The 14,315-nt window shown below is 44.4% G+C and overlaps 1 protein-coding gene across 2 annotated transcripts in view; it reads left to right on the top strand.

The window, feature by feature from the left end:
* Positions 1-14,315, top strand: part of FLII (FLII actin remodeling protein) — a 39,846-nt gene that overhangs the window by 19,225 nt on the left and 6,306 nt on the right. For both annotated transcript variants that reach the window (XM_031938552.1, XM_031938560.1), the window contains exons 10-20: positions 2,488-2,572; positions 4,249-4,396; positions 5,868-6,001; positions 8,497-8,709; positions 9,118-9,297; positions 9,620-9,702; positions 9,796-9,870; positions 10,140-10,223; positions 11,310-11,481; positions 12,161-12,265; positions 12,558-12,749. In XM_031938552.1, the coding sequence (XP_031794412.1) occupies positions 2,488-2,572; positions 4,249-4,396; positions 5,868-6,001; positions 8,497-8,709; positions 9,118-9,297; positions 9,620-9,702; positions 9,796-9,870; positions 10,140-10,223; positions 11,310-11,481; positions 12,161-12,265; positions 12,558-12,749 (1,471 nt within the window). The remainder of the gene's footprint in view (positions 1-2,487; positions 2,573-4,248; positions 4,397-5,867; positions 6,002-8,496; positions 8,710-9,117; positions 9,298-9,619; positions 9,703-9,795; positions 9,871-10,139; positions 10,224-11,309; positions 11,482-12,160; positions 12,266-12,557; positions 12,750-14,315) is intronic.

Below are 14,315 nucleotides of genomic sequence, written 5' to 3'. Positions count from 1 at the left end.
TGAATGGGTTGGGCATCTCCTATTTCTATCCTAGTTAAAGGGTTGGATGCTCAGATATAGCTCATGATGGCTGTTTATAGCAGAAATGGTAATAAAGAAGCAGTACGGCATACTAGATGGGGAGCTGACCTTAGGGTTTATCTGGTTTTTTCTGGGTTTACCTCTTACCTCAGACACATAAAGATTGTGTGCTCCAGTCAAGTCATTAGCCAAAGCAACTCTCCAGAGCTTGTTGAAGTCACAAAGAAGGTGCCAAATTGCATTGGTAGGAGTTCCCCATTTCTAGACCAGAGAGCCATTCCTGCCATTTACCAGTCATGTGAATCCCCTAAAGTTCCTGACATTTCATTTTCTCCTCTCCAGTCCTCAGTAGGACTGAAGGTGACGCCATTATTATTGTTATTAATTTTTTAAAAAAAGTTTTGTTATAATTAATGCTATAAGGGCAGAATGATTAGACTATTGGCCTTAATCCTGGCTGACTTCTATTTGCCGTGTGACTCTGGGCCAGTCTCTTGTAACTAAGACTCTTAAGTTCTAGATAAGGTTCTGACCTACCTTACTTGTTGATAAAGGACATTCCTCAATCAGATTTCCCTAGAACCTTTGTGGAGGTTCTCTTTGGTGTCATGGATCCTTCTGGCAGTTTGATGAAACTTTTGGATCTGTTCTCAGATTATGTTTTTAAATGCACAAAAGAAAATTGCATAGGAAATCAATTACGTTGAAATAGAGGTATCAGATTTTTTTTTTTAAAGTTTACTTTACCCCAAGTTAAGAACCCTTGCCCCTAGAACAGTGAAATATCTCAGGTCCGTTCCCTACTTCTGCTCCCATCTTTACCAATTTAGAGATAAAAAAATAATTCTTAAGTTTACCTACATTTACTTTTTTCTTTCCTTTTAGAGCAGCTGGGTTCTATATAGTAGCATCAAACTCAGATAGAAAGAAATCCTTTATAGGCCACATTTTGATTTGGAAAACCACAAATTTGGACCTAGATTTGAATTTAAAAAAAAAAAAAAAGATAACCCTAGGCCTGGCATACTAGCCACTGTGCCGCCAAGCTGTCCAAAAGAATATTAAGTTGTTGTTAAAAGAAATAAGGTTAAGTGACTTGTCCAGTCTGTGACCACTTTAAACTTGGGTCTTACTGACTTCCAACATGGCTCTCAATGCTGCACCGAGCTGTGTGGTAGTGTAGTTTCGTTTATTTTGTCACGTTTCCCAATTACATTCTAATCTGTAGGCATCAGATTCCCAATACCTCTGTTGTGCAGGTTTCATCATTAAAACAAGACTCCAAATTGCACCTTCCCTCGCTGTTCATTATTAACTCATGTTTAGTCATTCTTCAGCTGTCTTACTCTTCTTGATCCTAGGAGATTAAGGTTTTCTTGGCAGAGACACTACAGTGGTTTGCCATTTCCTTTTACAGCTCATTTTATAGATGAGGAAACTGAAAAAGACAGGGTCATACAGCTAAGTAAGTATCTAAGGCCAGATTTGAACTCAGGAAAATGAGTCTTCTCTATCCACTATGCACTGCGTCACCCAGCCACTGTCCAATGCACTTAATTCACACAATCTTTCTGGGTGATTCAATGACCTGGGATTTTAGAATAGTGATTTGTATTTGTTTATGTTTTTAGTAGCTAGACCATCTTGCCCCCAGACCAACCATATATTAAACTAAGTCAGACCATCAAATCAACACAGAGTACATTAAGTTTAGACAAAAGAGAAACCCTTTTTTTTTTCCCCCAAAGGGAGGCTTAGGGGAAAAGGTGGTAGGAGGGGGGTGATGTCATGCTGGCTGCTTAAGCAGAGGCCTGTAGCTGGCTTGGTCGGGTTTCTACATCCCTTGCCCATTTATTAAGGACTTAATTTTTTGTGTGTCATGAAATTCATAAGATTTGAGATTCTAGTATGCTGCTAATTTAGATTAAATAATAGACTGAGAACAAGGACTGTCTTTCTTTGTAGTTGCAGCATATAGCACAATACCTGGCTCTTAGAAGACTTATGATAAATGTTGATTGGTCAAGCCTGTGAGCCCCTTCTCAGTATAACGTTTTCCAATAATTGAAGGAAATGCTGAATTTTGTTGGTTGCATGATCCTGGCCAAGTCACTTAACCCTGTTTGCTTTGGTTTCCTCATCTGTTAAATGAACTGGAGAAGGAAATGCTAAATCACTCCAGTATTTCTGCCAAGAAGGCTTCAAATGGGGTTATGAAGAGTCAGACGTGACGGAAAAACGGCTGAATAACAGCAATAAAAGATTTAATATTTTCTTCTCTGAGTTCACTAGATCTTCTGAACTCTATCCACGGACTTTTTGGGGGTGGTTAAGAGTCTGCTTTGGGGGATGCTTTATATGGCTAATGATATTGCAGAAACTTATTCAGAGCTTCTGCTCCGGGGCACCTGGGAGCCACACGTCTGAAGTCCCAGTTCTGACAGCAGCCCTGCTTGGTACCCACAGGTGCACCAAACTGAGAAAGTTGATCCTCAACAAGAACCGACTGGTGACGCTGCCTGAGGCCATCCACTTCCTGACGGAAGTAGAGGTAAGTCCTGGGTGCAAACTTGGTGGAGTCAGAAGTAATGAAAGGCCTGTGCTAATCACATAGCAGGAGAGGGATAAAAGTGAAGGCCTAGGCCTTTTTTATCACTGAGTCTGGAGTGAGAACATTTAGGTTTTTGTAGTAGGTGATCCTGAGAGTTCCCCTGGACAAGTCACTAACCCGATGTGTGGCCTACCTGCATCAGGCTTCTCCCATGAACTGTCCTAGCTCTTCATAGATAAAATTCCAGGTCTGAATCTTCCTATCCCCACCCCAAACACCTTTGAAGAAGTCTTTAAGATATGCTTTTAAGTAGCTGGGGATCCTAGGGACAGCCTCAGATCTGCCTAGTTGTGTAACCCTGCAAGTCTTTCAACCCTGTAAAATGAGGATAACATTGACTTCTCAGGGTTGTTGTAAGGACCAAATGAGATAATAATTGTAAAACACTTAGCATAGATTTTAATACGTAGCAAGCACTATATAAATGTTAGCTATTTTATAATTATCCTCCTCCTCCTCCTCCTTGTCATTATTATTCTCTTAGAACTATTCATCCTTGGATGGTATTCAGTTCTACAATTTAAGGAGAAATTCTGTTATTCAGCTCTACAATTTAAGGAAAAATTCTGTTCTACCAAGCAGAATATCTTTCTGGAAAAATAGCAAAAAAGAAATTATAGGATTCTGGTGGGATCAATCTGTGGGTGGATAGATGGTGCAGTGGATAGAGTGCCAGGCCTAAGAATGAGGAAGACTTGTCTTCCTGAGTTCAGATCCAGCCTCAGATACTTCCTGGGCAAATCACTTAACTTGGTTTGCTTAGTTTCCTCATCTGTGAAATGAGCTGAAGAAGGAAATGGCAAACACTGCAATATTTTTGTCAGGAAAACCTCCAATGGGGTCACCAGAAGTCAGACACAATTGAAAAATGAACTTTCATCAAGAGCTCAACTGCAGAAGTCTACTCATTTTTAGCTGTGCCTTTCTTCTCTAACTTTTTAATATTTGCTATTTTCTTCTCAGAAATTCCATTAGATTCATGTGGGATAGTTCCCTTGTTGCCAGGGGTCTCTCTTGTTTTTACTAGGATAATGAACTTTTAAGAGTATTGGAAATGGGTTAATGAAATGAGCTATTGGTGGAGAGAGGAGTTTTTCTGGAAAGTCTTCCTTGGTTGGCTTGAAGTTTGAACACCAGCCATGGATCCAGTCATTCTGTGGATTGTTTGAATTCACTGGGGTGGTGTATTTGTGCTTCTTGCCCCTGCTTCACCCTATCTTTTCCCAACAAGCAAAGCAGGTGCTGAAGAGCATGTCAGAGGTGGCTCAGGAGAGTTGGGGTTAAGACCCAGTATCATGAGCAAAACTAAGAATGGGGTGGGGTTGGGGGAGCATCTTTCTGTCACTAAAAATAGAGACATCCGGGTAGTCTAGTGGGTAGAGCCCTGGACCAGCATGCAGATCTAGCTTCTTACATTCAACAGTTGTGTGAGCCTGGGATAGCCACCTGACTTCTATTTGCCTCATTTTCTTTATCTGTAAAATGAGAATGATAATATCACCTACCTCCTAGGGTGTTCATGAGGATAAAATGTAATATTTGTAAAATGCTTAGCAAACTTTAAAGTACTAGCTACTGTTGTTATCATTCTCCTCTCCTCTGACCCTCACCACTAGGTCCTGGATGTGCGAGAGAACCCCAACTTGGTGATGCCTCCCAAACCAGCAGACCATTCCTCAGAATGGTACAATATTGACTTTTCGCTGCAGAACCAACTGCGTCTGGCGGGCGCTTCCCCAGCTACCGTGGCCGCTGCTGGTGCAGGTGGGTCCAGGGGCCCTTCATTGGGCTGGAGTATGGCGGACAGGGAGGGGTGCTGATGTGCTTAATCTGTCTTCTAACCTTAGAAGAGATAATATTTCAGTAGATAGTAATAAGAATTTTTTAAATTTAGTTTTTTCCTCCTAGATCTCCCACTCCATCTCATCCTCAGAAAAAAAGAAATTCAAAACCTTTATAACATATAAGCCTAATTAAAAAAATAAATTCCCACATTAGTTCCATCTAAAATGTATATCTCATATATATATGTGTGTGTGTGTGTGTGTGTGTGTGTGTGTATTACACATATATCATTATACGTATCACTTCTGTGTCATGAATTTTTTAGGACACCCTATGGTGTGGTCTGAATTATCCAATGTCCCTCATAAAGGTAATCTTGAGAAGGATAAGCCTTGACTTAAAGTCATGTTCCTTCTCCAGTTTTTTTTTCTGATTATAAATTTTTCAATGAACAAGCATTTTTTTCCTCTCCCTCTCCCCTAAAGAGTAAATAGAAATGATAACCCTTGTAACATATTTGTATAGGCAAGTAAAACATTCTATATTGGCCATATCCAAAAATATCTGGCTCATTTTGCATCTTAAGCCCATCACCTCTCTGTTAAGAGCTGAGTTATTCCTTTCATTGTTTTTTTTTTTTTAATTCTTAACACATATTTTTTAAAATTTTGAGTTCCAGATTCTCTTATTTCCTCTAGCCACTTCCTTCATCCATTGAGAAGGCAAGCAATATAATTTCAATTATATATTCAAATTTATGCAAAATATTTCCATATTATCCATATTGCGAAACAAAAAGAAAGAAAATGAAAAAAAAAACATGCTTCCATCTGCACTCAAATTTTATTAGACCTTTTTCTGGAGGTGGATACCAATTTTCATTATGGGTCCTTTGAAATTGTCTTGGATCATTGTTTTGATCAGAGTAGTTTATCACAGTTGATCATCCTTAGAATATTATTGTTACTATGTATAATGTTCGTTTGCTTGCTTCATATAAGTTTTCCCAGGTTTTCTTGAAACTATCCTGCTCGTCATTTTTTATAATATTCCATCACAATCATATACCACAGTTTGTACAGCCATTCCCCAATTGTTGGACATCTATCTCCTCAATTTTTAATTCTTTGTATCATAAAAAGAGCCATTATAAACATTTTTGCACATATGGGTTATTTCCCTTTTCTTTGATCTCTTTGGGATGCAGACCTTCTAGTGGTATTTCTGGGTCAAAGAGCACACATAGAGTTTTATAGCCTTGGGACATAAATCCAAATTGTTCTTCTGAATAGTTGCACCAGTTCATAACTCTACCAACAATATATTGGTGTATCAGTTTTTCCACATCTCCTCCAGCATTTGTCATTTTCCTTTTCTGTAATGTTAGCCAATATGATGAGTGTGAGATCATTACCTTCAGTATTGATTGTGCTTCTCATCTGCTCCTCAGGGAGTGGGCCCAAAGATCCATTGGCTCGAAAGATGCGTCTTCGGAGACGTAAAGATTCAGCCCAGGATGACCAAGCAAAGCAGGTGCTGAAGGGCATGTCAGAGGTGGCTCAGGAGAAGAACAAAAAATTGGAGGTAAGAAAAATCATCCCATCCCAAAATGTCCCCATTCTAGCCTTCTTTCCCTGTCACAGATTTCATAATACAGGGGAGAAGACCCAGTGTTATATGGGATCTAAGGAACTTATATTTCTAAGATATGTTGGTTTGAATTTGTGGCTATCAATAAATGTATCACCTTTTCATTTCAACAAGTCTTTATTATTTATTGCCAGGCATCATGCAGGGTACTAGCGATACATAGACAAAAATTGGAAGAGCCCCTGGCCTCAGAGAGCATACATTCTTTTGAGAAATACAATATCTTTCCAGGTGTATTAAATACATAATATATACCCAAAAATGCAACATAATTTCAGGGGTGGGGGAGCACTAATGCTCACAGAAATCAGAAGAGGCCCTTTAGAATAATACTTCCTGAACTGAGCCTTGAAGGAAGCTAGTCAATAAAAGTGAGAGGGAGAGCATTGTGGTTTGACTCAGTAGCTGGGTGGCACAGTGAATAGAGCACTGGGCTTGGAACAAGAAAGACTTATCTTCATAAGTTCAAATCAGGCCTTGGGCACTTACGAGTCAGGTGACTGTGGGCAAGTCACTGTAAAATGTAAAATAAGCTGGAGATAGAAATGGTAAGCCTTTGCCAAGAAAATCCCAAACAAGGTCACAGAGAGTTGTTCAATGTCAAGCAACAGAAATTCCAGGCATGGGATACAGCCCATGCAAGAGCCCAAAGGTGAGAGTTGGAATGTCACACACAGGGAGCAGCAGATAAGCCAACTTGGATGGAACGTGAGCCCATGACAGACAGGTGTGCCTTTTATTCCCTGGGACTTAAAGCATTAAATCCTTGTTGTATAGAGTGGCACATGTTCAGAGGGTGGGGTGTCTCACCCGTTCCCAGAAACAGGGGTAGAGCTAAAGGAATAGCTTAGAAAGAAAGAAAATTTTGTCAAGAGGTTTAGAAAAGAGTGTCTAGCCTTTTAATGTAAAGGCACATAGGGCCTCACCTCATTCCCTAGTTGTTACAGATTTTTGAGAATTTAATCACTTGAGCCAGTTGCTTCCACAAAAATAGGAGACCCTAATGCATCTCCTTCCACCGTTTCCTGCTTCCACTAGGTCTTGTGCAGGTCTGAGGCTCTGGTCTAGTATCCTGTTGGGTTTGGCCAGTTGTATGGTTTAATTTCCCCATGTTCCGAGCCTCTGGGTGGTTCAGCCAATCAGAAATCTTTACTGAGCATTCCTCTACAGTGTGAAAAAAACAGGAGAAGGCAGTGCTTGGCCTCTGAACCTCAGCCTGGTTGAAGAGTCAAAGCCCTTAGATAAGCTGCAAACTGATACAGAACTGAATGTGGTTTTGTGCTAGACTGGGCCAGCGGGAGCACAAAAAGGGAAAACACTGAGGGTTGGAGTCATTTGGGAGGCTTTCTGGGAAGGACTGGGAGGTGAGATGGGCTCAAAAGAATTTGGATGTTTAGTGAGGTGTTGGGGGAACATTTTGTTTTTATTTAAAAATTTTTCTTTTCAATTTGCCAGCATTTATTTTCTCTCCATCTCTTCTTCCCTTTTTCCTGATTGAAAAACAAAGAAAAGAAAAGAAAGAATAAACTCTTGTTATAATGGTAAAGTCAAACAAGCGAATTTGGGAAAGGTTTTAGGACCAGGCTAGCAGAGGGTCTTTGTGTGCAAAAAGGACTGTTGTTCAATTCATCTACAAGTCAGAGACTAACCAGACTGTGTTTTGTAGAAAACCAGATGACAAGTTGGTATTGTGCAGGGGACCTTTTTGGTTAGCTGTGGATCACTGGTATTGGTTGAGTTAGAGCCCCAGGAAACCTTAGAGATCACGTAGTTCACTCCTTTTACAAATGAAGAAACCAAGGTTCAGAGAGCGTAAGTGTACAAGATCACACAGACAACCCTGAATTTGAACCCAACTCCAGTTTTCTGTCTGCTGTGCCATGTTAGCCTCTCAGGTCTCTCCAGCTAAGTTCTTGTAAAACTTCTTCCTAGTAAGTGTCCGATGCCTGAGGCTGGATTTGAACTCATCCTCCTAGTGCTCTGTCCACTTTGCCACTTAGCTGTCCCAAGCACCTTCCTCTTGGACAAAGGAAGACTAGTCTAGGATTTTTCTGGGTCAGGAGAGACAGGCTAACCTGAAAGAAGATGGGAATGTACCATGTGCCTTCCCTCTGAGATTGCCCCCTTCTCCCCACGCATCCTTATTTGCGTGTTGTCTCCTGTTAGAATGTGAGCCTTCTGAGGGTAGCAGCCATGTTGTCCCCTTTCTCTGTGTTCTGGTACTCAGCACACAGTAAGGTCTCACCAAGCGCTTGTTGACTGGTGGGGTTCAGTGGGAGGTCTGCCCCGGCTGGAGAGCGGAGAGAAGGGTCAGCAGCACGTCCCCAGTCTCTTACCTCCTCCCGGGGGGGCGGCAGGCCCCCTGCCAGCCCTGTGCCACCCGTGGGTGCCAGGTTAGGGCCTTTCCTTAACCCTCCCCCGATCCCTAGGAGAACACGGATGTGAAGATGTCGGACACGAAAGGCAGGCGCTGGGACCAGGGCTTGGAGAAGCCACCGCTGGACTACTCGGAATTCTTCACGGAAGACGTGGGCCAGCTGCCGGGCCTCACCATCTGGCAGATCGAGAACTTTGTGCCCACCATGGTGGATGAGGCTCTGCACGGCAGGTTCTATGAGGCCGACTGCTACATTGTGTTAAAGGTGCCGTCTGCGGGGTCGGCAGGGAGGGGCGGGAAATGCCAGGGGCTTGCAGCCGTGGGCACAGGAAGCTGGGCACCCGCAGGGGAAGGCCTCAGAGAGCAGCCTTGGGATGGGTGGCTGTTCTGGGGGTGGCCTGGGCCATCAGCCTGCAGGAGGGGAGAGGGGGCTACCTGGGAAAAGAGCCCCTCTTGTGCTCTTAAGGAGCATCAGGTCTCAGGAAACCCACTCCCTGGTTTGTTAAGCGCCGTGGCCGAGGGGAAGAGAGAGAAGACATGTATATGGGGTCCCCGGGGAGGAGGGGGGGGGTTTGTGAAAGCATTCTGCTTGGGGGCGAGGGTGAAGGGGAGGGAAGGAGAGTGGATGGGCTGACTGGGCGCCCCCTCCTGTCCCCCTCCCATACATCTCTAGACATACCTGGATGAGAGCGGCTCCTTGAATTGGGAGATCTATTACTGGATCGGTGGGGAGTCCACCTTGGACAAGAAAGCCTGCTCAGCCATCCACGCAGTCAACCTTCGGAATTACTTGGGGGCCGAGTGCCGGACCATCCGGGAGGAGATGGGTGACGAGAGCGAGGAGTTCCTTCAGGCACGTCCTGGCCCCGGGAGGAGAAACGGGACCCCTCTCCTTCCCTCGGCCACTACCTCCTGTCCCCAGGCCCGTCCCCATGAGCCTGTGCATTAAAACGCATTCGGGTGGTGCTGCCCACACCCGGACCTTTCATGTGCGCACGTGGGTGCCCTCCCTCACCCTGGTCACATTCCCCGTGGCCCCAGTGGTGGCAGAGACGCTCAGGGACATGCCTGTCTCCATACCTGCACACTCCTTGTGCACCATGTGCCTGCCCTCCCCCTCCCCCGGAGCAGGCCTCCGCCTCGGGGCTAAGGCGCCAATACTCCGCTCTCCACAGGTGTTTGACCATGAGATCTCGTACATCGAGGGGGGCACAGCCAGCGGCTTCTACACTGTGGAAGACACCCACTACATCACCAGGTGAGGATGAGGGTGAGGGGGGCAGAGGGCTGGCTCTTCTGGGGGAGTTAACCTCATGGGTAACGAGCTTCCTCCCACCCTTGAGTTCTACAGGCTGTACCGAGTCTTTGGGAAGAAGAACATCAAACTGGAGCCTGTGCCTCTTAAGGGTGCTTCTCTGGATCCTCGGTGAGTCCTCAGATTCCCAGAGATGGGGTTCAGCTGAGTGCCCCATGGGCACTGATGGAGCTGGCCCCCCATGCTAGAGGAAGGAGACCTCAGAGATGGAGCCCTCCTATTAAATCATACTGATCAGCCAAGTCACTGGGCTTCCCTTCTCAGGGAGTTTTATCTGGGCCAAGGAGGGAGTGGGGGGTGGAGATAGGGGTGGAGGATGAGGGGAGGAAGGAACAGGGGGATGGGTGATCCTCTAACGCTCCCATCTGGGTTCTTTCCAGGTTCGTCTTCCTCCTGGACCATGGACTGGACATCTATATTTGGAGAGGGGCCCAAGCCACGCTGAGTGGTACTACCAAAGCCAGGTGCAGGAGACCCTCCTAGCCCCCACTCACCTTTCCTATTAGAAGCAGGCTACTAGTTAGGCAAACTCATGCCGGCCTCACCTATCTCTGTCTCTTCCCTCATTCTTCACTTCTCTGCTTTACACTGGGCCCCTGTTGGCTAGTACCCCACAGCTGCTTCCTGAGCTGGCCTAGATGCCTTTTTTCCCCCCCTTCTATCACCATGAGACAGAGGTTAGATTTTTCCTTAAAAGAGCTTTATTAACATTTAAATTAGAAGTTCTTAATCTGGAAGTCCTGGATAGATTTGGGAAGTCTGTGAACTTGGATATTTTAATATCCAATATCTTAATAAAATATCGGAATGATTTGACACATTTCCTTCTTCACTGGATAAAGACAAACAGAACTTAAATGACTTGCCCAGCAAGATCTAGTGCTCTATCCACAGATCTAGATCATTGCATTTCATTAAAATTGGTTTCCATTATATGTTTCTTCTGTATTTTATATGCATTTTTTAAAAAATTTTGATGGAAGGGGGAGGGGGGGTGGTCCATAAACTTCTCCACATGGAGAAAAGGTTCTGTGACAGAAATAAAAGTTAAAAACTTCTAATTTAAGGGAAAGGGTCGATATGACCTAATAGATAGAAAGTCAGTCTCAGAATCAGGAAGACCTGACTTCAAATGCTGCTTTAAGACACCAGCTGTGTCTTGACACTTTCTAGTTGTGGGACAGCTAAGTGGCGCAGTGGATAAAGCGCTAGCCCTGAAGTCAGGAGGATCTGAGTTCAGATTTGGTGTCAGACGCTTAACACTCCCTAGCTGTGTGACTCTGGGCAAGTCACTTAACCTGAATTGCTTTAGCAAAAAACAAAACAACAAAAAAAAAACACTAGCTGTGTGATCCTGGGCAAGTCACTTCCAGTTTCCTCATCTGTAAAATGAGCTGGAGAAGGAAATGGCAAACTGCCCAGTATCTTTGTCAGGAAAACCCCAAGTAGTCATGACTGAAAACAACTGAACAGCAAGAACTCTCTTTCCCTAAGCCTTTTCTTCTCCAAGATTAAGTTTTTTAAGTTCTCTCCTCTTCCCGACTCACTAGGTTATTTGCAGAAAAGATCAACAAGAATGAGCGGAAAGGTAAAGCAGAGATCATGCTTCTGTCCCAGGGACAGGAAGTCCCTGAGTTTTGGGAGGTGCTGGGTGGAGAGCCCCACGAGATTATGAGGCACGTCCCTGATGACTTCCGTCCTGCCCGGCCCAAACTCTACAAGGTAAGATCCTCGAGTTTAGATGTTTTACAGAAACGCAGGCTCCAGGTCTGTGCTGACTTTGGGTGCATCCCTGCCCTCAGAGAGTTTGTAGTCTAAGGAACCTGGCGAGATACCTCCAAAAAACCACTGTGTAATATGATCTGATAGTCTAGGTACAGGGCACAGCCACAGAGTAAATGAAGCCAGAGGCAGAAAAGGGAGAAAGCAATTGCCCTGGAGGCTGAAGGTTTCCTGAAAGAGATGGACTTGAGCTGGCTAGGGTACGGGAAGTGTTTGAGGGAAGACATATTCCAGGAGGGTGGGAACAATGTACACACAAATATAGAGGCAGGGACTGGAATGACTGTATGGAGCATAGAATGGGAAGAAGAATGGGAATTCAGGCTGGGCAGAGCCTGTACTTTCCATCCCAAAATCCTCTTCCTGTGCACTTTGGTGCTCAAGGGCACGATGAGGTCTATGCATCCTGTATGGGATGGGTAGGAGGGGGAGAGATGGAAGGTAGGCAACAATAAGTCAGAGTTCTGTACTGGAGGGAGCTGTCTTCATTCCCATTTGATGGCTCAGAGGAATTGTGTGAAGGAAGAATGAAAAGCTTTAGTGACAGAAAGCATATGAGGGAATGGGAGATGTGGGAAACTTTGTTCTATTCTAACCCTCCCCTTCCTGTTTGGCTTAGGTGGGCCTCGGATTGGGTTACCTGGAATTGCCCCAAATCAACTACAAGCTCTCAGTGGAACACAAGAAACGGCCTAAAGTGGAACTGATGCCTGAGATGAGGCTGGTATGTCTGGTGGTCTGGATCCAGGAGAGATTGCCAGACTGTCCAAGTCCACCAGCAGGGGATCATAGGAGTGAAGGGCTGGAAAGTGCTCTGACAATAATGGGATTATCAGCTAAGTTAGTAAAGTCCTGGGTCTGGAAACCTGGGGGGTCCTCACTTGTGTTTGGGTGGAAGGAGCATGGTCTCCTCATTCACTGGTAAGGATTGGGGTTAGAGTGTCAGTGTCTGGAGTGAGGGGGTCTATTGGGACAGGGCTCCTGAGGTCTCTCCTTCCCTGGCTTTGGTCATCCAGCTGCAGAGCCTACTGGATACCAAGTCAGTATACATTCTGGACTGCTGGTCTGATGTATTCATCTGGGTGGGCCGCAAGTCCCCACGCCTCGTACGGGCTGCTGCCCTCAAGCTGGGACAGGAGCTCTGCAGCATGCTGCACCGACCCCGGCATGCCATGGTCAGCCGCAACCTTGAGGGCACCGAGTGTCAGGTGGGTTCCTAAGTAACTTCTGAGCTTAACTTCACCCCTGGACTTCCTTTCTGTCCTGATTTGTTTGCCTGAACTGAGCTACTTGCCCCAGGAAGGATGGTTAGACCTCATCATAGAAGGCTGTAGTATGGTAGAAAGTGAGATGACTTTGGAGTTGGAGGATTTGGGTTCAAATGCTCGTTCTGGCCTTGTGTCGATTAGGGCAAATCCCTTAAAGTACTGTAAATCTCAGTTTCCTTGTCTGTGAAATGAAGGGGTTGCTCTAGTTGATCTCTAAGGGTCTTTGCAATATAGAATATGAAGCATAATCTAACCTTACCTTTCATGTCTGTTGGCTCGCTTTAACCAGGGGCATTGAGGAGACAGTGAGGTGGCTTGGGATAGAGCACTGGCCTGGAGTCAGGAAGGCCTAAGTTCAATTTTTTTTTTTTTTTAATTTAATAGCCTTTTATTTACAGGATATATGCATGGGTAACTTTACAGCATTAACAATTGCCAAACCTCTTGTTCTAATTTTTCACCTCTTACCCCCCCACCCCCTCCCCTAGATGGCAGGATGACCAGTAGATGTTAAATACATTAAAATATAAATTAGATACACAATAAGTATACATGACCAAAACATTATTTTGCTGTAGAAAAAGAATCAGACTCTGAAATATTGTACAATTAGCTTGTGAAGGAAATCAAAAATGCAGGTGGGCATAAATATAGGGATTGGGAATTCAATGTAATGGTTCTTAGTCATCTCCCAGAGTTCTTTCTCTGGGCGTAGCTGGTTCAGTTCATTATTGCTCCATTGGAAATGATTTGGTTGATCTCGTTGCTGAGGATGGCCAGGTCCATCAGAACTGGTCATCATATAGTATTGTTGTTGAAGTATATAATGATCTCCTGGTCCTGCTCATTTCACTCAGCATCAGTTCGTGTAAGTCTCTCCAGGTGGAAGGCCTAAGTTCAAATCTGGCCTCAGACACATATTAGCTGTGTGACATGTGGGCAAGTCCTTTAAGCTCTGTTTGCCTTTATCTGTGAAGAAGGAAACCACTCTAGTACCTCTGCTGAGACTGTATGGTTACCAAGAGTTGGATGTGACAACAAACAACAGAATCATGGGCGAGTCATTTAGCTAACACTTGTTTAGTGCTTTAAGGTTCACAAATCATATTAGCATGTTTTACATGTTAACCTCATTTATCTTTTGACAATTGTTAGTTACCCCTGTTTTCAAGATTAAGAAACTGAGGCTTACAGGCATTAAATGACTTGCCCATGCTCACACAGTAATTCTGAGAGGCAAGATTTAAGCTCAGCCCTTCCCAAGTCTGGAGATAAAGACAAATCAACATCAGTATCCCCTTCCTTCACTGTACAACTTGCTGCTCTTACCTTTTAACATTCCCCCTCCCCCAAAATAACAACAAATAAACCCAACTAGGTGTGAACATTTTTATTGATCTGTTTTGTTTCTTATATCATCCCATGTATCCTTCCTGCTCCCAGAGAGACATCCCATACGCCAAATGGTATTTTGGAGAGGGGGAAGAAATCAGCAAAACTGTTCAT

Source organism: Sarcophilus harrisii, chromosome 1, assembly GCF_902635505.1.
Source record: "Sarcophilus harrisii chromosome 1, mSarHar1.11, whole genome shotgun sequence".
NCBI lineage: Eukaryota > Metazoa > Chordata > Mammalia > Dasyuromorphia > Dasyuridae > Sarcophilus > Sarcophilus harrisii.
This window is presented reverse-complemented; position numbering and strand designations above follow the sequence as displayed.